Source organism: Pipistrellus hanaki (genome assembly GCF_964339955.1).
Source record: "Pipistrellus hanaki genome assembly, chromosome: 17".
Lineage (NCBI taxonomy): Eukaryota > Metazoa > Chordata > Mammalia > Chiroptera > Vespertilionidae > Pipistrellus > Pipistrellus hanaki.
This window is the reverse complement of record NC_140519.1, coordinates 16,725,061-16,747,724: the sequence shown is the minus strand read 5'-3', so window position 1 is coordinate 16,747,724 and position 22,664 is coordinate 16,725,061. Positions and strand designations below refer to the sequence as shown.

Genomic DNA, 22,664 nt, shown 5'->3' with positions numbered 1-22,664 from the left:
CCAATTTTTGTCAATAGACATTATGTGCTTCAATGAACCCATAAAACATACCCATGCTTACTGCATGATTTGGAGCAAAGAAAAATCTTCGACTGAAGAAGAGGTGGGGAAATTTGGGTGACTCTCTCATTATTAAGAATGTTTTATGGAGAAAAGTGAGGAAAACAAGGGGAAAAACAAAACCAAAAAAATAAAAATAAAAATGAAAGACTGTTTTAAGTCCAGGGAAAAACTGTGCTGACAGCTGTTGCTATCATTAACAAAACAACAGTGTGCTCGTGGGTCCCAGAGCCAACCTTGTCATGGGGTCTGCGTCGTGTTTACTTCTCTGTCTTTCCTGATAGACCGTAATGTTCCGTACACAGTAGGGATGTTATCTTTATTCTTCATACCTTTTGAGCACTTGCCAGGACTTGGTAAATGTAGGGCTGAATGATATAATTTACTGCATAAAATCTTCAAACAACTTATTCATTTTGGTCTTCACATATTCCTTGAACTGGGCTATATCTCATTTTATAAACAGAATATTGGAAGATCTAATTTGGGGTGAAAGCTTGCTAAAATCCATTTAAAACTGGCAGGCACTAAATAGCTAGATTGGTGCCTGGAAAAATATCACTGTTATCAAAGTTCTGAATTGAACATTATTAGCAAAAGCTTGACAGCCAACCTACTAAAGGTGGCAAAGTGTGTGATGTCTGTAGTCCCCCGACGCTTCCACTCGGTCGTGAAATCACCATGGTGCAGAGTGTGAGTTAAGTTCACATGGAATGATTCTCAGATTCTTAGCTGTCCTCATGATCTTTTCTCTAAATTCACTGACCCTTGCTCTGTATTCCAATCCAAAGTTTTCCTTCATGAAGCTGAAAATAGATGACTTGCCAACCCAAGACTATGAATCACTAAGAAATATCATTGTAAGCCGCTATGACTTTCAAGTTTTGCTGCCTCTTTTGGGGAAGGTGGCTAGGTACTGGAAGGGGAGAGAATATGAGTGAATATTCTCTCACTCCCTTCCTTCCTCTTTCCCTCTATCTCTCTTGCACACCCCCACACACAGATGTTGAGGATATGCCAGATGGTGTGATAACTACTCTGCATATAGTATCTGATTTAATTCTCAAACTTGTAAGGACTTTGAGTTGCTCTGAAATCAGAATGTGTCCTACAATTAACTGTCTCAGGGAGAAACCAAGATGGAGGCATAGGTGAACACCTGAACTTGCTGCCTCGCACAACCACTTCAAAACTACAACTAAAAGACAAAACAGACATCATTCAGAACCACAGGAAGGCTGGCTGAGTGGAAATTCTACAACTATAAGGGAAGAGAGAGACACACTGAAACTCAGAGGAGGTGCAGAAGTGGAGTGTGGAGGTACAAAGGCACTCGCACACAAAGGGCTGGCAACAGAGAACATGGTTGTCTTTCTCAATCAGGAGGGAGACAAAAGCTCCTGACTGCTCTGAACTCCAATTCCAGGTGAGACTCTGGGGACCCAGACTCATACAGAGAGAAACTGGATTGTCTGGCAGCAGGCAGAACTCAAGGGTAGCTTTCTCTCTGAGGTGCTTGCAATGATTACCGCGGGACACTGAGACCTGGGGGCCTCTTAAGGCAGGACTGAAGGTCAGCCATAGCTGTTTGCTCCACCCTGTTGATTCCCTGAGATCCCACCCCACCTAAGTTGTACACAGAGGCTTTTGTGTATGAATGGCTTGGCTCTTTGCAATCTAAAATTACCTAACAAACTGCAGCTGAGTCAGAGAGCCCCAGAACTTCCAAAAGAAGGCCCAAGGCCCCAAAGAAGCTTGCATTGCTTCACAGATGGGTCTCATCTGGGCACCTCCAAACCCCAAACAAAAAGGAATCTGCAAATCTCTCTGTAGCTCCTGCTGGATGTCCTCAGGCAGAGGCTAAATTAGCACCTTCTTGGAGATCCAAGAGCCAGTGTACCCAGTGGTCAGAGTGGGACCATTCAGATTACAACTCCTCCGATCCATAAGGGACACACTCAATGGGCAGCTCAGTGAGCACCAAAGCCCCGCTGAAGCAAGTCTTGCCTCATAAGGGTGTCTCCAGCATAGAAGTTCTCCCATCATAGATACAGCTGAGCCTCACAGCCAATTGGCCTGGGGGGGGGGGGGGGGTCAATTCCTCCCAGTGATACCAACAACAATCAAGGCTTAACTACAACAAGACTGTGCACACAGCCCACAAAGGGGTGCACCAAGAGTGTCCACCTCAGGTAATTGGGGAGGCTGAGCCACTGGGCCCTATAGGACACCTAGCACACAAAGCCACTCTATCAACATAGGGAAGCAGCCAAAATGTAGAGACAAAAAAACAGGTCACAAATGACAGAAATGGAAGAAAGCAAACTACTGAATATAGAGTTTAAAACCACGGTTATAAGGTTTTTCAAGAATCTTCTAGAAACCGCTGATAAATTTAGTGAGACCCTTGAGGATATAAAAAAGGACCAACTAGAAATTAAGCATACACTGACTGAAATAAAGAATAATATACAGAGATCCAACAGCAGATTAGAGGATCACAAGAATTAAGTCAAAGATTTAAAATTCAAAGAAGCAAAAAACACCCAACCAAAAAAGGAAAAAGAATCCACAAATATGAAGATAGTGTAAGGAGCCTCTGGGACAACATCAAGCATACCAACATCAGAATTATGGGAGTGCCAAAAGAACAGATATTGAAAACCTATTTGAAAAAATAATGACAGAAAACTTCCCCCACCTGGTGAAAGAAATAGACTTAAAAGTCCAGGAAGCACACAGAACCTCAAACAAAAGGAATCCAAAGAGGACCACACCAAGATACATCATAATTAAAATGCCAAGAGCAAAAGACAAAGAGAGAATATTAAAAGCAGCAAGAGAAAAACATTTAATTACCTACAAGGGAGTACCCATATGATTGTATGTTGATTTCTCAACAGAAACTATGCAGGCCAGAAGGGAGTGGCAAAAAATATTTAAGGTGATGAATAGCAAGAACCTACAACCAAGATTATTCTACCTAGCACAGCCATAATTCAGATTTGAAGGGCAGATAAAGAGCTTCACAGATAAGAAAAAGCTAAAGGAGTTCATCACCACCAACCCAGTATTATATGAAATGCTGAAAGGTATTCTTTAAGAAGATGAAGTCGAAACTGGTTTGGCTCAGTGGATAGAGCTTCGGCCTGTGGACTGAAAGGTCCTAGGTTCAATTCCAGTTGGGGGCATGTACCTTGGTTGCAGGCACATCTCCAGTATGGGGTGTGCACGAGGCAGCTGATCGATGTTTCTCTCTCATCTATGTTTCTGACTCTCTATCCCTCTCTCTTCCTCTCTGTAAAAAATCAATAAAATATATTTTTTTAAAAAAAGATGATGAAGATAAAAATTATGAACAACAGCCGAAACCGGTTTGGCTCAGTGGATAGAGCGTTGGCCTGTGGACTGAAAGGTCCCAGGTTCGATTCCAGTCAAGGGCATGTAACTTAGTTGTGGGCACATCCCCAGTAGGGGCTGTGCGGGAGGCAGCTGACCGATGATTCTCTCTCATCGATGTTTCTAACTCTCTATTCCTCTCTCTTCCTCTCTGTAAAAAAAATCAATAAAATATATATTTTTTTAAATTATGAACAACAAATACATATCTATCAACAAGTGAATCTAAAAATCAAGTGAATAAAAAATCTGATGAACAGAATAAACTGGTGAATATAACAGAATCAGGGCATAGAAAGGGAGTGGACTGACAATTCTCAGAGGGAAAGGGGTGTAAGGGGTGTGGGAAGAGACTGGACAAAAATCGTACACCTATGGATGAGGACAGTGGTAAGGACAGAGGCTGGGGTGGGAACCGGGTGGAGGGGAGCTATGGGGGGAAAAGTAGGAACAATTGTAATAATCTGAATAATAAAGATTTAAAAAAAAAAAATTTTAAATGCCACCTGAAAAAAAAATAATGTCTCCACTCTGTCATAATCTAATTAAAAGCATTTTTTTTCTCTCATCATAATTCAAAATTATAGTGCATCTCACAATGGATGATGTCTTCGAGTGGGAAGAGCATAGCATTCTCTCCACTTCCCAGATGAGGGAACTGAACAAGTGGCAGAGCAGGGCAACAAACTCATGTTTGGTTCACTTTTCTGAAGACTAAGCTTCTAATCTAATGATACAAAATCGACATTTTCCTGTCGCCCGGGTAAATTATTTTACCCTGTTACGCTCCCACTTTCCCTTTAAAACATTTTCTTGTAGGAAATGAATATCAATTACTGCCAGAGGGAAATAGAAGAAGAGACTATTATAAAAATTCAAACCTTGAAGCTAGAAAAATGTAATGGTCTGGGAATAGGCAGCATAGTAAGTATACACTTTCACTAACAATACATAGACCCACAAAGTGTTGCAAAAATACAGCATATCTTTTTCTCTTTCCTATATCTCAGAAATGCCTTCACAAACAATGAAGGAGGTGTAGCATTAGAAGTCATTTATGGTAGCTTTTTAATAATTCACTGGCTGTTTGAAGACAGCGAACAGACTATTTCTTCAAGTCCATATTATTGCACAGCATAACACTAAGTCAAGCTGCAAAGGAGGCATAGCAACGTCTAGAACATGGACCGGATTAGGAGAGGCAGCCTATTCCATCGTCACAGCTCCCAGGGCCCCAAGAGAAGCCTCCGGGCCCTTAAGGAGAATGTGCAGGGAGTTCCTTGAGGAATTCTCCGGAAGCAGATGAGCTGGCTGGGCAGCTAGCCTCACCCCGGGCTGTTGCTGCAGACAGCCCGTCTTAAGCCGTGCCCCTCTCTAGTTTCAGAGCAGGCACAGTGCCAGAAGACTCCCAGGCACACCTCCCCTGTGAAGTCCCCCTGACAACCACAGGGTGGCTCAGAGGGACCATGGGCACTAAGGGGGGGGGGGGGGAGGAGAGAGAGAGAGAGAGAGAGAGAGAGAGAGAGAGAGAGAGAGAGAGAGAGAGAGAGAGAGCGCGAGCGAGCTGCGAAACCGCTAGTCCGGCCTTGCAGAGATCACCCATCAGGGCTTTCAGAGGAATTACACACTTCTCAAACCTTAGCCACCCTCTCTTCAGCCTGGAGATCGCAATCTGAAACTCACATTTCATTCCTCCTTGGGCAAATGGGTCTCACTCAACCAGAATAACACTATCTTCAACTCTGCCAACACAGGGAGGCACTGTGCGGTGGGAGAGAGAAATCTGAGAACCTCAGCCTCCAAGAGTCAAGGTCTGGGCATCACCGAAGGAAAGGTAATAAAAAGGTGCATTCAATAGAGCAAACAACCACACTTTTCATTTCAGGTTCCTGCAGAGCTCCGGCTGAAATACTACCGGAGACGCAACTGCCGAGCTGTGTCATGCAAAGAATCCAAAAACCAAATCAATATTCCCTCTTTGGCGGCTTAGAAACCTACAAGAGGTTTCTGCATCCGGGCGGCAGGACCACAGAGGGCACAGCAACGCAGTGATGAAATGCAAAAACCAGAGTGTTGGCTTCCGTTTGCACTGGCCGTGGGAAACAAGGTGAAACCGCAAGAGCTTTAAGCAAGTTGCTGACAGAGAGGGCATGGGACCCTTGCAGAGGAAATTTTATAGGAGAATAATGGGAGCTTATTAATGTTTTCAGTGAACAAAATAAGTTGCAAACGAAGACCTGGGTATTGAGTTACAGGTCTTGGTTTCCTACAGACGTGGCCAGTGCCAAGTGCAAAACCCTTTTTGGAGGCCCATTGGGCGAGATCCATTTTCTGTCAGCAGTTTTCAACTTCTCCCCTTTCCATTGTTGTCCAAACCCAGCAGCTCACAAGCTTTCTCATCTCCCATTGAGACAGCGTCATGCCGTCCACTAATAGCTGAGCCCAAAAAGCCCCACAGATATCCTCCCCACTGAGAGAAGGAAACAGATGTTTACAACGATGTATTGGGGGGGGGGGGGGGGTTGTTGGAATTTTGGTACAAACATCTACACACCTAACCTGTACTGCTTAGAATGGTGTTGCCCCAGAAGGGCCAGGTGGAAATTTTGCTCATTAAAAACCTGGTTAATCCTTCCAAATTTATAGCAAGGACCAGAGCAGCCACTTAATAAAATAGTCAACTCGCTAATAGAATATGTTTCTTTTTTTTTTAATTGACAGCTTGATTGAGCTATAAGTCACATATCACACAATTCACCTACTTAAATAAGTGTGCAATTCAATTTTTTAGTATATGCACAGATAAGCAACCATCACCACAATCACCTTTAGAGCATTTTCAACACGCCTGGAAAACCCCTGTATTCACAGGTATCACACCCATTTCCTCTCAACACCCTCCCTCAGGTCTAGACAACCACTAATCCAGGGGTCCTCAAACTTTTTAAAGTGGGGGCCAGATCACGGTCCCTCAGAGAGCTGGAGGGCCGGACTATATGAACTACTAATTCCTACTGTAACACCTCGGTTGCGCTCACTGCCCAAAAAACCTGGCGGGCCGGATCAGACTCCTCTGCAGGCCGCATGTGGCCCGCGGGCCGTAGTTTGAAGACCCCTGCAATCTATTTCTAGTCTCTACAGACTTGCCTGTTCTAGACATTTCATATAAATTGAGTCATGTAATACCTCTAAGGGCTTGTCATGTAACACAGTGTTTTCAAGGTTCATCCATGTTGTAGAACGCATTGAAGCTTCCTTCCTATTTATGCCCAAGTAATAACCCATTATACTGATTACCACCTTTTATTTATCCATTCATCAGTTTATGGACATTTGAGCTGTTTTCATTGGGGCTATTATAAAGTAACATTGCTATGAACATGCATGTACAAGTTTTCAACGAAGACGTGTGTTCATTTCTCTTAGCTATATGCCGAGATAGAGGTGGAATGTCTGGATCGTATGGCAACTCTATGCTTAAGGAAGGGCCAAACTGTTTTTTCCAAAGCAGCTGCATCATTTGACATTCCTACCAGCAGAGTGTGAGGGTTCCAACTTCTCCATGTCTTTGCCAGCACTTATTATCACAGATAGTATCTGGTTATAGTCATCCATGAGGGTGGGAAGTGGCACCTCAATGTGGTTTCAGTTTGCATTTCCTTAATATCTAATGAGGCTGAGCATCTCTTCAAGTGACCACTGTATATCCTCTTCAGAGAAATGTCTATTCAGATCCTCTGCCCATTTCTTAATTGGAGTATTTGTTTATTATTGGGTTGTAAGAATTCTTTATATAATCTAGATGTAAGTTTCTTATTAGAAACATCTTTTGCAAACATTTTCTCCCATTCTGCGGTGGTTGTGGGTTTTTTACTTCTTTGATGGTGTCCTTTGATGTACTAAAGTTTTAATTTTGATGAAATCCAAGGGTTTTTTTTGTTTTGTTTTTTTGTTTTTTTGTATTGGTTGTATTGTCTAATCCAAGGTCACAAAGATTTATGCCCACATTTATTTCTAAGAGTATTATAATTTTAGCTCTTACATTTTGAGATCATTTTTTATAATTGAGCTAAAGTTCACTTTGTGTTATTTACAAGTTTGTTGTTAAGTAGAACTTCCAAAAAACTTATAAAGATACACAATTTTTAGAACATATATTTAACTTAGTAGAAAACATTTATTGAGAAATTACTGTGTTTTGGGCCCTGTATTAGACTCTGGAACTACATGGTGAAGGGAAATGATAAAAATTCATACCCACATTGAATTTACAATCTACTGGGGAGAAACAGACAATAAATAAACCAATGACTAGGAAAATTGTACTGACTGTTTGAAGGTGAAAAACATTCCAGAGAAAATTCTTCAATCCCGCAAGGAAAAGCAGGAGTGCTGGGAGAGGAGTGGCATTGTTAAAGGAGGAATGCCGGGTTAGGTCTCAATGACAAGTGGCCATTTGAGCAAAAAGTTGGAAAAAAGGTAGTGAACTCTCATTGATGTTTCTAACTCTCTATCTCTCTCCCTTCCTCTCTGTACAAAAATCAATAAAATATATTTTAAAAAAAGAAAAGAAAAAAAAGAAAAAAAGAAAAAAGGTAGTGAAGCTTGCACAGGAGATAAAATACACCCCTATTACACACTGTCTTCATCTACTCATTAAAGAAGGGGCCAAGGGCCATTTGGATATCTATAACATCATTCGCAGGCCGTACAAAATTATCAACTTAAGAATCAGCCTGTTATATTTGGTCAAACATGTAATTAACTCACCCCTAATGCATTGCCAGGGCCAGACCAAATGATTTCAAGGGCCTTATAAAGCCCTCAGACCAGACGCTTCCCACCCTTGCTTACTGAGAGCCAAGAGTATTAAAGGTCAGAACATTTTATAAGTAGAAGAAAATTAAAAACTAATTAACCTCCTTCTCTGAAGGAGATAGCTTAAGCCAGAAAAGCTTAAGAACTTAGGGAAAGACGTCACCAAAAGGAAGACACATGCTGAATACTGAGGGAGTAGCTGATGCCTTAGACCAGTGTTTCCCAAAGTGTGGTACGCGTACCCCCAGGGGTACGGGAAGAGTTTGGTGGGGGTACACGTTACACCGGAGTTTGGTGGGGACATGCACTGCACCGTGCTTAGCTGCGCCTAATTCTATGTTCTCATGAGTACAAGGGGTACTCAGCGTTATGAAAATTATAGAAGGGGTACACATATGTCAGAAGTTAGGGAAACACTGCTTCGACAACCGGGCTGAACCAAAAGCAACCATTTGGGTGTTCTACTTTTGCTTACATCACATTGGCCACATTGGGAAACAGACAGACTAAAAAAGACTATCTTACAGGCACAGTTCAGGTTTCAACCTGTTCAAGCAAGAAATAACTTTGTGGCTTAGTATTTAGCAACACGTGTGCTAGTGTTTATTAACATTTTCAAAATTATTCCATCATAAGAAAATTGTTTGGATTTTGTATTTGTTTGTTTGTTATCCTAAAGTCAGAATCTGGAAGGGTACTGTGCCAGAGATTGTCACTTATCCCCTGATGACTACTCTTCTTTCTTCTAGAGCAGGAGTGGACTAGATTTTTTTTTTTTTTTTAATAAATGGCCAGATTGTAAATATTTTCCACTTTGTGGGCCAGACAATGCCTGTTGCAACTGCTGTTGTAGTGCTAATGTAGTCATGGAGTTGTGTAAACAAATGGGCATAATTGTTTCAATAATATTTGATTTATAATAAGCAGCAGCAAGCTAAATTTGGCCCAACACCCCTATTCTAGAGTAAGAACCTGGTTTATGGCCACGTGAAATGCAGACTACATTTCCCAGAAATCCATGCAACTATATGTGGCCGTGTGGTAAGGTCTGGCCAATGGGATGTAAGCAAAAGTAGAACACCCATTCATGCCTTTCTTCCTTCTATCATCCTGCTGCTTGGAATGCAAAAGGTCCATGGAACCTGCTGGACCTCTCCATTGGACCATGAGGACAAGAGTCCATGATGGAGCAGAAACAGCCCTGTGCTGCCCAATTACAGACTTTTTGTGAAGGACAAATAATCATCTATTTTGCTTAGACCTCCTTACTTTGAGTCTCTAATATTCTCAAAAATATGCACAATGTAACTCTAAATTAACACAGAGATCATCTCTTCAACTCCCTCATATTATAGATGAGGAAAAAAAATTTTATATGTATATATACAGCCTAGCCAGTGTGATTCAGTGGTTGAACACCAGAAGGTCGCAGTTCAATTATCAGGCAGGGCACATGACTGGGTTGTGGGCTTGATCCCCAGTGTGGAGCATGCAGGAGGCAGCCAATCAATGATTCTCTCTCATCACTGATGCTTCTATCTCTCTCCCTCCCCTTTCCTCTCTGAACTCAATAATTTTTTAAAAGAGAGAGGGGAAAAAATGCACACACAAAGAACACCTGAGACTCTGAAAAGATGCTAGACTTGACTTAACAAGGATCAATGGCTTGCTAGCCACTGGCTAACAATGGCTGGTCTGAAGCAAGGCCTAGATCTAAAGTTTTCTGAATCTACATCTAATGCTTTATCTATATCCACATGAGGCTAACACTCCCATAAGCACTTGCTTAAATTACAAAGGGTAGTTATTTTCTCTGTGTGACTTTTTCCCAACCATTTAAGCTACTTGTTTTCCCTGGGAATGAGTGCTCAGTTTTATTGTAAAAGTAAAAGGAAAAACATTTTTTATTAATAGAGACTCGCTTTATAGTTAATTCTCCCAAATTCTATTTCTTTCAGAATGGGAAGTGTTTAGACTAATTTTCCACCTAAAGCAGCAAGAAACTCCTCAGAATTCCTTTCAAATAATCTTACCTATTATTATCTTGAATCATGCATGAGATACACACCCAGAAATAAATACTGTGACTAAAGGTTAAATGTGAGAGCAAGCCGACTTCAACTTTAACCAAAATTAGCAGCGACAACCTAAGCTCACATGAAGGAAATATACCTTTCTAGTTTTTGCAAAGCATATTCACACCAATTATTTGAGCAATAAAACAGCTCTGTGAAAGGATATTATATCTGCTTATGCAGATAAGGAGAGAGATTTGGGGGACAGGAAATGACTATATGATCATCATGACAAATGTGTAGAGTGCCTTAAGTCTTAAAGTACTTCCACTTAGTCTTATCCCACGAGACGGGTTCCTATTCATCCCTGTTTTCCATAAAATTACACATTAAGAAAAATAAGACACATGGCCGATATCACCAAGCTACCAGAGCAGAGCCAGGACACAAATCTGATTTCCAAGCCAGAGTTCTTTCAGGTCTAAGGTGAGAAATCTGCTACCTGAATTCCAAACCCATTGTTCCTTCTAAAGCTGAAACCTGGTCTCTTAAATCCTGCTTAAGTTTTTCAGTTAGTTACACTGTCTCGTAAAACAAATGCAAATCTTCAATAAAAAAGGAGTGAAATGTGTTAACCACATACAGTGGTATGTCCGTAAATGTGTATATATGTGCAAAAAAATGTGTGTATGTATGTAATGTATGTATTTCTGATAGCCAATATTTTATATACTTATTACATCCCTCAAAAAAAAAAAGGATTTGAGATGTGAACAGGTCCAATCTGCTTAGACAGATAAGCAAATGAAATTTGGGAAGTTGGTGTTTTTAAAGACATATGAACAGCATTATGAAGCAAAAGAAAAGGTGACTGAGAAGCACTGCATCATCTCTTTCATTCCCTCCACCTGCCCCCCCCCCCAAAAAAAAAGGATGGGTGCTCAATTGTTTAGGGCAGTGATTTTCAACCAGTGTGTTGCAAGAGGCACACTGGTGTGCCACAAGAATGTTTAAAACACACAATACCTGACTATGTATTCAGAGCCACTGACCTATTTTCCCTATTAAAAAATGACAACAGAAAACACAGAAGCTGACTGCTGTGAATTAATACAAATTATGCCTTTTTTTTTGTCTGGTCAGCAAAAAAACGTATTTTTTGTGTGTGTGCTGCAGAATTTTAGTAATTGGTTTATGTATACTGTGAGATGAAAAAGGTGGAAAATCGCTGGTTTCGGGCAATTTCAGTATGCTTCCTAGGACAGCAGCATATAGCAAGGCACTAAAAAAAAAAAATCACAATATATGAATATCTACTCAATTAAACAGAACTCCACACAATAATAATCCTGCTGAAACTAACAGGATGGCAGCATCTTTCTTTTAAAAAATTAGTTTCCATGTTTTCTATTAATTACTGGCTGGTCTTAAAAGTCCTCCACAAGGGACTCCGAACTCTCTGTAATAGGAAGCCAGTCCACACTATTTGTCCTATCTTATTTCCTCTGTTAAAATTCTTTCATTCATCTTCATACGCTCCATAACGGGTTTCAAAGTGGTTTGCTAAGTGGTAGGCGCTCAGTAACCACTCGGTGAATTCGGGGAATGGACACAGTATCCCCAGACAGGCAAGAGCGCACAGCATAGAGCAAAACTCGCCGCAGGGCAGACAGTTTTTTTGTGTTGCTTTTGTTGTTGTAGTGAATCCTTACCCAAGAATATTTTCCCATTGATTTGTAAAGGGAGTGGAAGGAAGGAGGGGAGACAGAGAGAGAGAGAGAAATATCAATGACAGACAGAGACACATCGATTGGTTGCCTCCCGCATGCACTCCAACTGGGGATCAAGCTTGCAACCCAGGCACCTGCCTGTGACAGGAATCAAACCCTGGATCCTTCAGTCCGAGGGCTGGTGCTCTATCCACAGAACCAAATCAGCTAGGGTCAGATAGTTTATAGTAACACAAATTTCCACTGGCACCTTGTTCCAAGATTCTCAGAAAACTGCTCTGAAGACAAATAAGACATCTGTTGTTGTCAGCACTGAAAATGCACCTGATGCTTTTGCAACACTTGAAGCAACCTATAAAGTTGTTTTCTTAAATATTTTTTTAAATTCTCCCTAAAAATCTTTCATTAATGTGCAGAGTGCTTTGCTCAGCAAAGCTAATGTCAATGACTCTGTTCAAATAAACGTAAGTTTTAAGTACAAATTGACAGTTTGCTTATAAACATATATAAAATCCGTACATCTTTTAACTACAACTACCAACCCATTGATTATATAAATAACTAACTCTGAGAGCAAGGCTGAAATAGGAATCAAAAGAAACTTGTAGCCGAAGCCGGTTTGGCTCAGTGGTAGAGCATCGGTCTGCAGACTGAAAGGTCCCAGGTTCGGTTCCGGTCAAGGGCATGTACATTGGTTGTGGGCACATCCCCGGTAGGGGGTATGCAAGAGGCAGCTGGTCAATGTTTCTCTCTCACCGACGTTTCTAACTCTCTCTCTCCCTTCCTCTCTGTAAAAAATCAATAAAATATATTTAAAAAAAAAAAAAAAGAAAGAAAGAGAAAGAAACTTGTAATGTCATGAATACAGATGTTCTGTTGGGAAATCTTATCAAAGGATATAGACATTTCATAGGGTCTTATCTGCTTCATTATTGAATGATTCCACCAAGCTCAATTGCATTTCCAAAGGGTTTTGATATTTACATGGAAGATATTTTGAACAAATTTAAGGAAGATGTTACAAAACAATGTTGAACTACTCTATATAAAACAATTATATAGAAATTGCTCCTTGCATTGGTTAGAGAAGTATGCACCTATAATGTTTCTAAATATTTATTAAATCAGAAAATCAACGTAAGTGATATTTATCTTAATTGCAAAGAGAGATATAGGCCTGGCTGACGTGGCTCAGGGATTGATCATTAATCTGTAAACCAGGAGGTCAAGGTTCAATTCCCAGTGAAGGCACATGCCAGGGTTGCAGACTCAATTCTCAGTGTGGGGTGTACAGGAGGCAGCCGATCAACGATTCTCTTGCATCACTGATGTTTTTATTTCTTTCTCCCCGTCCCTTCCTCTATGAAATCAATAAAAATATTTTTTAAATAAAGATATAGAAAAAATTTCCAATATAATGACTTGAAAAAATTAACTATTAGCTTGAAAGCCAATCAGTCTAACAGTAACAAATCCAAATGTTCTACCTCTGGCCAAAATGGGAATTTGAGCCTGGCAGCAAAGCAAATCTTCTGTGGCCCATTGTGAGATGGTTCAGGTTGCAAAAGAACATTCTTTCAACATCTAATAATGTCTAAGCATATGTTTCATTATTTAGTAGAATAGAGTAAGTAAGGCACTTCCTGCCAGTGTGGTCATAACCATATCCTGGCCAGACTTAAGGGCCAAGGTATTCGTTAGCTCTGGGTGTGATATTGATGGGCTAAGAGAAAACAGCTTTGAGGAAATGACAGATGGTGGCATGAGCTGGGAGTCACAAAGTGTGTCTCTAGTCCAAGAAGGCCACTACCCATGAGGCCATGGGTCCTTCCAGTAGTGTCTGTCCTTCATTTACCTATCTATAAATCTGGGATAACATTATACTCCCTCCCCTATTTTCTTCCTTCCTCATCTCTTTCAATAATAATCCTGATCCTTTAGTCTACTACAGAGGATGAAACATTCAGTGAATAGGGAGGAAAATCAGGGTCATTCTCATTAATAATTAATGTGTATGTTGTTCTTTACACTTAATAACTACTTTGTAACTTTTTAAAACTTGACACCATTTTAAAGATGGTAAAATTAGGGTCAGAGAAATTAGTTAACTCACTCAGGTTACATGGCAGAGGCAGATCTTGAACCCAGACCCTTTGATTCTAATCTATATAATGTTTTTCATATAAAATGTTGGCTCACTGCAAAACAGGTAGGGATCACCTTATTAAGTAGGGTATGGACCTGCTAAAATGGGACCGTGCTCAGTACAAAGTTTCTGAGTTCTCAAATGAAATATTTAATCACCGAGCTACCGTGCTCCTTAATAGTCCCTCCAAGAAAAACAAAAAGTGGAGCAATTCAACCTCATTCCATCATGTGCATCAAAGGAGAAAAAAAAAATCTATATATATGAAAATTAAAATGCCAGGAAGAGGTATCACATACATATAAAGTAAAATGGTGAGACAATGACTAACTTCAATGCCTAGAAACAGAGGTTGTTGGCAAAATCCAAAGGATTTTTCAGGATTGGCAAGGGGAGAGGGATGATGGGATGCTTGTTAGTTGATCTTTGGTGAAAGGTCTTCTGATTCAATCTCTCATTCCAAAGATGGGACTGAGGGCCAGAAACAGCGATGTTTACATTCCTTCAGCCATCAGCTCCACGGGTGTTCCTTGGACGATGACTTACCCCAGGCGTGATGAAATGCTCCTACGCTGCTCTGGACACTTCATTCTTTCCCCAGGGCTTCCATTCTTTTGAAAAGCTCTCTAATCTTTCTCAGCTCGATTTCTATACATAAATGAATCCTGCTCTGTAAACACTATATCATATTTTTATGACTAAGGCTCTGCAGAGCCTCTGGGCCATTCTGAACAGCAATGATCATTCAGGAGCGATGAATGTAGATGCAGAAATCTGGAGAAAACCGGCTGAATGTCCTCTGAGCCTGGAAATCCATTAGATTTCTAAGGCTTATAGGGGTGTCGAACTCAATCAGAGAAGGGGCCAAAATCTAAAATCCAGCCTAAATCACAGGCCGAATGGTTTACTGAACAGTCATAAACTGACAATGTCATAAACTGACAGCGGAGTGCAGTGATGACAGCGCGGTGTGGGCCACATTGCAAGGCCTGGCGGGCTGGATTTGGCCCGCGGGCCTTGTGTTTGACACATGTGGCTTAGAAGGATGTTTGACTTCATGTTTCTGTGCATTTGTGCCTGTGCACATGTATATGTGCATGGAAAACTAATCCCAGACACAAGGGATTATTGTGCTATTCACCATCAAAGACGAGTGAAACAAAAACAGTCCCTTTAACTGAGAGATCTGGTCACCTGACATTTCACTTTGCACCATGCTTCAAATATATGAAACTATAAACACTTAAAATGCACCCCGCACACCAAGAGTTGTAAAATATAGACATATTTGAGGTTGAAAAATAAATGAAGAATAAGTAAATCAGAGATAAAAAGAGTTAACCCTCATGCAACACTGACTCAGCTGAAATCACACGTATAATGTGTTACTCTTAAAGCAACGACACCTTTCTCATTTACATTAAGTCTCCAGGCCTCCTTCAGTACAGAGAAGATAATCCCTCAGCCCTTCCTTCACATGACTGTCTCCCACCTTCTCTTCCATTTCCCCACTTCCTGTTAGCCTCACTCTTTCTCTCTTCTTACTCTTCAAATCCATTTCCCCCAGCTACTCTTTCCTATGAAAGTGTTCACACGTCCTGAGTCCTGGCTTCACTCTTCCACCTTCAATTCCTTTTCCTTGGTGTCTCATAAAGTGGGCACTGCCATAATCACTAGTCTCTACCTCCCAAACACTGTGATAACACAACACACGCATCCCATCACTTAATCCTCATAGAAGTTCATGAACTTGTTCAGGAACACCAGCAGCCTACTGGGGGCCACAGAGGATAGGACCCCCCTGTGTTCTCATTATGGCACTGGGCCAGGCTCATAGCAGAAGCTTTAAAAATATTTGTGCATGATGGATGGATGGATGGATGGATGGACGGACAGACAGATGAAGAGGAAGAACAAGAATTTCAACAAGATGTGTCTCCCTCCAAAACAGATCCTCTTAACTATTGTACGATATGTCTTACTTTAGTGAAATAAAAATTCTAAAATGTAAGCAGCTTCTGAGAACCAGCTCAATCTATATGTTACGGACTATATTATGGAGTTTTTGGGTGTACAGTTTGTAAAAACTGCTCTAAACACCTCAGTTTCGTCAACCCTGCACTGGATAGAGAAAGACCTCCCTGAAGCATTGCGGTGAGGGCTGCATGCACCAGGCTCAGTCTGCAAGGCCAACGGCAGTCACCTGCTTTCACCCTCATGGCGCAGGCTCATACTGAAGGAAAGTCTCTGATTTGATTTGAATTCCCAAAAGCCATATAGATTTTTTTTCAAAGTGCTTCCAGAAAGAGTCTCTCTTTTGATCTTTATAACAATCTGATGGTAAAAGCTCGGCCTTTGGGCTGGGGGGCTGAGTATTATATGACAAATATACCCACAAGCTCTCAGCCTCCCTCCGCTGTCTGGAATCCACTTCTTTGCCAGGAGATAGGCAAACTGAGAGCTGGACCATTAAACTAAATTGTTAAAAAGAAATAAGTATATTAGAAAAATGGGCTATTTAGTATAAAATGACTTCTGCAGATCAAGAGATATGTCATTACAGCAAAAGAAACAACACAACCCAATGGCCACCCATAGGCAAGCGAAGAGACCATGATACACAGCAGAGTGCTGTGTGGCTGTAAGGAAACCAGCAAGGGCAGCTCTGATGCTACGCCAGGGCGGCACGGAGGGGACAGGGTGCCAGCTTTGGGGCGAAGTACTAATATAATATAAAACATCAATGTATAGGATGTAAATATATGACATACATAATACACATATTTACTTGCATATTCAAAAAGGAATAAGAGGAATAAACTAATAAAATGCGGCCTGTAGAAGGAGTGAGCAAGGCCTCTCTGAATGTCCTTTGCTTGATGGTTCTCTCTCTCAAGTCATATAACTGTCTTACATAATTAAAAAAAAAAAACAAAAAACACACAACTGTGGCTTAAAAACATAAAAATGAAGTAATCCCTAAAAATGAAAATAAGTAAAAGTAAATAAGCTCCACATCAGATCAGGTTGTGGGCATAACCCAAACGGAGAAGAATTATTTCAAATAAGTTTATGTCATGGTATTTTGCATATCCACAAGAGATAGCACTCTGGACAAAAAAGAACCACAAACAAGTCCAAACTGCATTTCACATTTCATCATTAGTCACACACACACACACACACACACACACACACACACACACTTGTAGTTATATTGAAGTCATTAGGAAGAATGATTTTCAGCATTAGAGCAAAGAGTAACCCAAAATCTTAAATGAGAAGCAGAAATATCAATGTAACCTCAAGACTTGTTTACTCTGTTTATTAACAAAGGTCCTAGAAGCAAGGACTACCTCGTAGCAGTGAGCACCCCAGTGTCCAACTTAGAGATCTTCAAATGTCATTTTCCCTCAAAAAATCATTTTCCCTAGACATGAAATAATTTCTAAAACAAAATTCATAGATTTTCTTTCTAAATTCAAGCATCTCCAATAATTCGATGAAAACCTGTTAACATTTATGACAGGAGAATCTACATTTCAAATTATCAGCGTTCCAAAACCTAACACTTTAAGATTCATGCCAACCCATAAAAAGATTTATGCAGATGGACACGTGAATGCCATTGCCTAGTTCATCCTTTTTAACTCAGAACAATAAAAGCATGAATCAATGCGAAGTTCTTCCTTTCTAACACACAATTGGTAAACTCACACAGCAATACAATCTGAATTATTATTATATTTAAAAACAACAACAACAACAACAACAACATTTAAAGCCTTCCTCCTCCCGAAATCTGGGGGAAGATATCTGTTAATGAACTTAACACTTGGATGTTAGAGTGAATGTTAGCTTTCTTCACTCACTGCATTTCTGTTTAGTGGTCAAGGATTATCATGTTTTGAAGGCGCTCTCACGGCGGTGCCTTACCAGTGTAGATGCTGGCATTGGAAGCCGGAATACCAAACTGTGACTCGATGAACTTGGGAATGAAGGTAATGAAAGCAGTTACAATGGCACTCTCAGCTGTGTATGACAAACTCACAAAAAGGAATGTCATGTTGCTTAAGATCCTGACAGCTGCTCTTGGTAGGTCTACAAAATGACAAAAATGACAAATGAATGTTATAAACAAGGGATGGAAAATAAAAATAAAACTGAATTGTTTTTTAAATGAACTGGAAATAGCCATTCAGCAATACCTGAGAATATTAAATAAAGAATAAAATTTGACCTGGTGACTGATTAGACATTATCTCCCTTTCTAAATAGATTTGGGCTTGGGGTTAGTTTTTTTAATTTTGAAAAAGGATAAAGAAACTTAATAAAGTTTTTTAAAATATGCCCATATGGAAGTATCCAACCTATGATTCCTGTTTCAAAAATGGTTTAAAATAAATTTGCATTTTTTAATTCATTAAAACAATGCCATTCTTTGTTACGACTCCAAAGTCTACTAAATGTGTAAAGTACCTGCAACATAATCCTAAATTACAGTTTTCACTTCACCCAACTAAAACTCCCCTGAGAAAATGGCATCTGGGTGCCATCTCCCTGGCACCCAGAGCAGAGGAACTGGCACGTGACTGGACAGCTGATCTTCCAGCCTCAGGAGATAATGCAGCTACAAGGGCACATGGGGTAAGGCCACCAGGCCAGACAGTCCAGGGTCTTTGGAACAAAGAGAAATCTCCGAAGGAGCAGGACAGCCCAGAGCTGGGGCTCTCCACCAGCCCAGCTGCCTCCAAGGAAGAGGGAAGTCTCTTCCTCCACTGTAGGCATTTATTGCACAGGCCTTGCCCAATATATGTCTCAAGATGCATGTGCAAGTATTTTCATGCCGGCATTCACTGCTTATAACAGCAAAATTTTAGGAAAAAAACACCTTAATGTCCATTAATGGGAAGTGTTTAAATTATGGCACCAGCCATATAATAAAATACTATGCAATAATTACCCCTGAAATAAGCTGCACGTACTGGCATAAAAGGAACTCCAATCAATATTTGTATTAATGAATAAAGCCAGCTGCTGCAGAAATATACATGTGTATATAAATATATGTCATATATTCATATAATAGATGTATATATATATATTTCTATATGTTTATATTACATTTGCATATAATATATTTATATTTTATATAATATATCATACATCATATATCTTAGATCATATATTTATATATAATACTTATGTAAAAATAAAAAAACCAAAAATATATTTACATGTAATCAAATGCATACATCTCAATATATATAACACCAAGAAATTCTATGAATGGAAAATTCGTAAAGAAGAATAACAGGAAATTTTTGTATGTATAGTTTTGTATTTTTGGCATGTTTATCATGTGAATTAACTCACATTCATGCAATGTTTACATACCTTCAAGGGAAAGGTCAACTGCATTATTTTACAGTCAGACATCTCAGTGATCAGAACAGTTATTTCAAGCTATGATATACAATCAGTTCATAAAAATTAAGCAGCAACTGTTGTTAAAGCTATAATTTATAGGCTATTCACAGGAATTTAAAACTTCAAAGACAAGACTAATCACTATTATCATTTTTAACTGTAAATTAATGTATGTGTTCTATAGCTTAATTTAGTTAAAGTTTAAGTGAATATTTTAAAGAGAAAATTAAAATGCAAATTTAATTTTTTAACGTGGAAAGCCACACCAGAAAAAATTATATAATCAAAGTACTTCATAAAATTGCCCACTGTTCTCTTATAAACACTGCAAATCAAAATGTCATATCCAAACTTTTAAAAATTAGAAAGTTAAGATTTCATATCAACATTTAAAGATTTGGCTGTTATATTAAGTTTAATGCTATATTAAAAAGCCAATGTGTTAAATCTGAAACATCTGGGGGAAATATAAATTATTTTAATCCAAGAAGATAACATGAATCACATGAATATTTTAAAAGATACTATTTATATCACACTGGTTTTTCTTTTATGCCCATTTGGTATGGGAAAGGAATCTTCTAATTTCAAAGGTAACTAAAAATACATGTGATGTTTCTCCCTTTTCTTTCATTTAAAAAAAAAAAAAAAGCCTGCTATTATTTAAGAATTTATCCAAAGTTCAGACTTTCAACAACTTCAAGTTACTTTCCTTTATTCTTTCACCTTCCCCCTTCCCCTTTGCTGGGCTAACTTTCTGCCTACAAGCCCTGTAGGCACCGAGGGTTGTGTCTTTGGCTGGTAGGGCTGGACACAGGGGGAGGGAGCAAATAAGTCTAGACATTGAGAATAATGGGAATTGGTCTTTTAACTGCCAGAGAAAGGAGGTACAAATACAGAAAGGAGACAGTTAGGTATAAGATTGGAACGGCAAGTATTGGTATGAATTCATGAAATCATACATACATACATACATACATAAAGATGATAATCAATTGATGATAGATAATAAACTGTGTGCATGTGTACCCTCAGCGTGAAGCAAAAGTAGCTTCACAGTTGTGAGCATGTGAAACACAGTTTATCTTATTTTATTGTTAATTATTGTATTTTCCATATAAACAACTATAAACCTACTTTTGCCCCACCCTGTGTGTACATTTCCTAACTCTGTGAATTAACAGGGCTTAGATAGAATGACACTCCAGTAGCCATGAGCCCACCCAGCACCCAGTTCTTGGTTTCTCAATGTCATTGATCTTCTTGGAGAATTGTCTAACTTCAGAGCTGGGGCAGAGAAAATGCAAGATGAGCCTGGAAAGGCTTGCTGAACAAGAAAATAAAGAAGTGCTAAAAAAAAAAAAAAAAAAAAAAAAAGTGTGGGGATGTTTCAGAAAGATAGCATGAAGGATTCCCAGTGGCCGAATGTGAAACCATCTTGAGCTCAATTGATGCTAACAATGGTACTTTAGAGTTTAATGGGAACAAGATCCAGTCAATCCTCATTATTATCAGACTCAGACTCAGAATGTGCAAATTCACCTGCTCGCTAGAATGGGTCTGTAACCATAGAATCAACACTAGCAGCGCATAGCCAACGGAGGACACGCACAAAATGGCAAGACTTGGGAGTCGCGGGAAGCGCATTCTTGGCTGCGGTCGCACAAGGCCCTCTTGTTCAGTGCTCACCCTGTAAACAAGCGTCCTTTTCACAATACACATTGTTACATTTTTTGCATTTTTGTGCTTCTGGTCATTTCACTGTTTAAAATGTCCTGCCACCCCCAAGCATAGTGCTGAAGTGCTGCGTGGGGTTTCTGAGTGCAAGCGGCTGGGACAGGCCTCCCAGAGACAGTGCGTGTGTCAGATAAGCTTCTCCCGGGCGGGAGGTACCGTGCTGCTGGCCCCAGGGTCAACGTTAATGGATCAACAATGTCTGTTCCATAAGGTGCCGTTGAACAGAAACACACATAAAGTGAGGTTACGGATGGGTGGGTTGGCCGCGATAGTGTGGCAGGAAGCCAGCCCTGCATCTCTCTGGCGCTATGCTTCAGTCTTGGCTACCTCAGTGCTCCCGGTGACTCTATAGAATACAACTTTTGCAAATAATGAGGATTGATGCAAAGTACCTATAAATCACTTACTGCTTTATAATTGCGATTTACTAGTCACTTTACGGCGGAGAAACCAGGCAGATACATTCTCATCCAAGTGATCAAAGTTCACCTAACTGGTTACAAGGCCGAACACACCGTGTGGCCTCTGTCCCCGTGTGCTGAGTGCGGCACCATTTCAGCGGGGTGTCTACGAAAGGGCATTAAATCAGGGGATGATGTCATTAAAGCCACATTTACCAATATCTATAAAGTTATTGCCTTATGCTTTTTAAAAAGATAAAGGTCATAAAAGTCAACAACAACAACAACAACAAAAGATGAGGAACTTATCCAGAATGACAGAGATGAAAAAGACACTAAAACTAAATCCGTGTACTGTTGGACTGGATCTTGGACATAGAGGGCATTGTTGGGATAATGGCGACATCTGAATGGGACCTGTGGTCTGAGTGGTCCCCTGGGATGGATGTGAATTTCCTGACTTTGCTGGCTGCCCTGTGGTCACACAGGAGCGTGTCATTGTACTGAGGAAACACACATGAAAGTATTAGCGGGCAGGAGAGCATCATGTTTTCAATTTCTCAGGGGGGTCAACATGTCAGCAATTGGAGAATGGGGTGCAGGCTACACAGGCATCTGCATACTCCTTCTGTGGCTTTTATGTAAATCCAAAATTATTTCAAAAACACGAAGTTCTAAAACCTAAGTCAGCAAAGAGGGTGCTAAATCCACCCACTTGCAGCCAGGAACCTCGTTTTTATGCTGCAGGACATAGATTAGCTAAGTTTCTTGGTGTCGCTTATAATAATGTCATTGTAAAATCAAAGATGCAGCAAAACGCAGGATGAAGGAGAGATGAAATCTTGACAGTGATCACTGAAAGCTAAGACATTCTACCCTAAGGGCAAGCTGACATGAAAACCTCAAGGCTTTTTTAGCTTAGTTACAA

General features: G+C 40.1%; 1 protein-coding gene across 4 annotated transcripts in view; it reads right to left on the bottom strand.

Moving 5' to 3' along the window:
• Positions 1-22,664, bottom strand: part of SLCO5A1 (solute carrier organic anion transporter family member 5A1) — a 100,236-nt gene that overhangs the window by 30,186 nt on the left and 47,386 nt on the right. For 3 of the 4 annotated variants that reach the window (XR_014793155.1, XR_014793156.1, XM_084864356.1), the window contains exon 4: positions 18,105-18,269. The exons of the other annotated variant lie outside the window; for it this stretch is intronic. Coding sequence is in view for 1 of the 3 variants with exons in the window: in XM_084864356.1 (XP_084720482.1) it covers positions 18,105-18,269 (165 nt within the window). In the remaining 2 variants the exon portion in view is untranslated. The remainder of the gene's footprint in view (positions 1-18,104; positions 18,270-22,664) is intronic. 4 annotated transcript variants of the gene reach the window in all.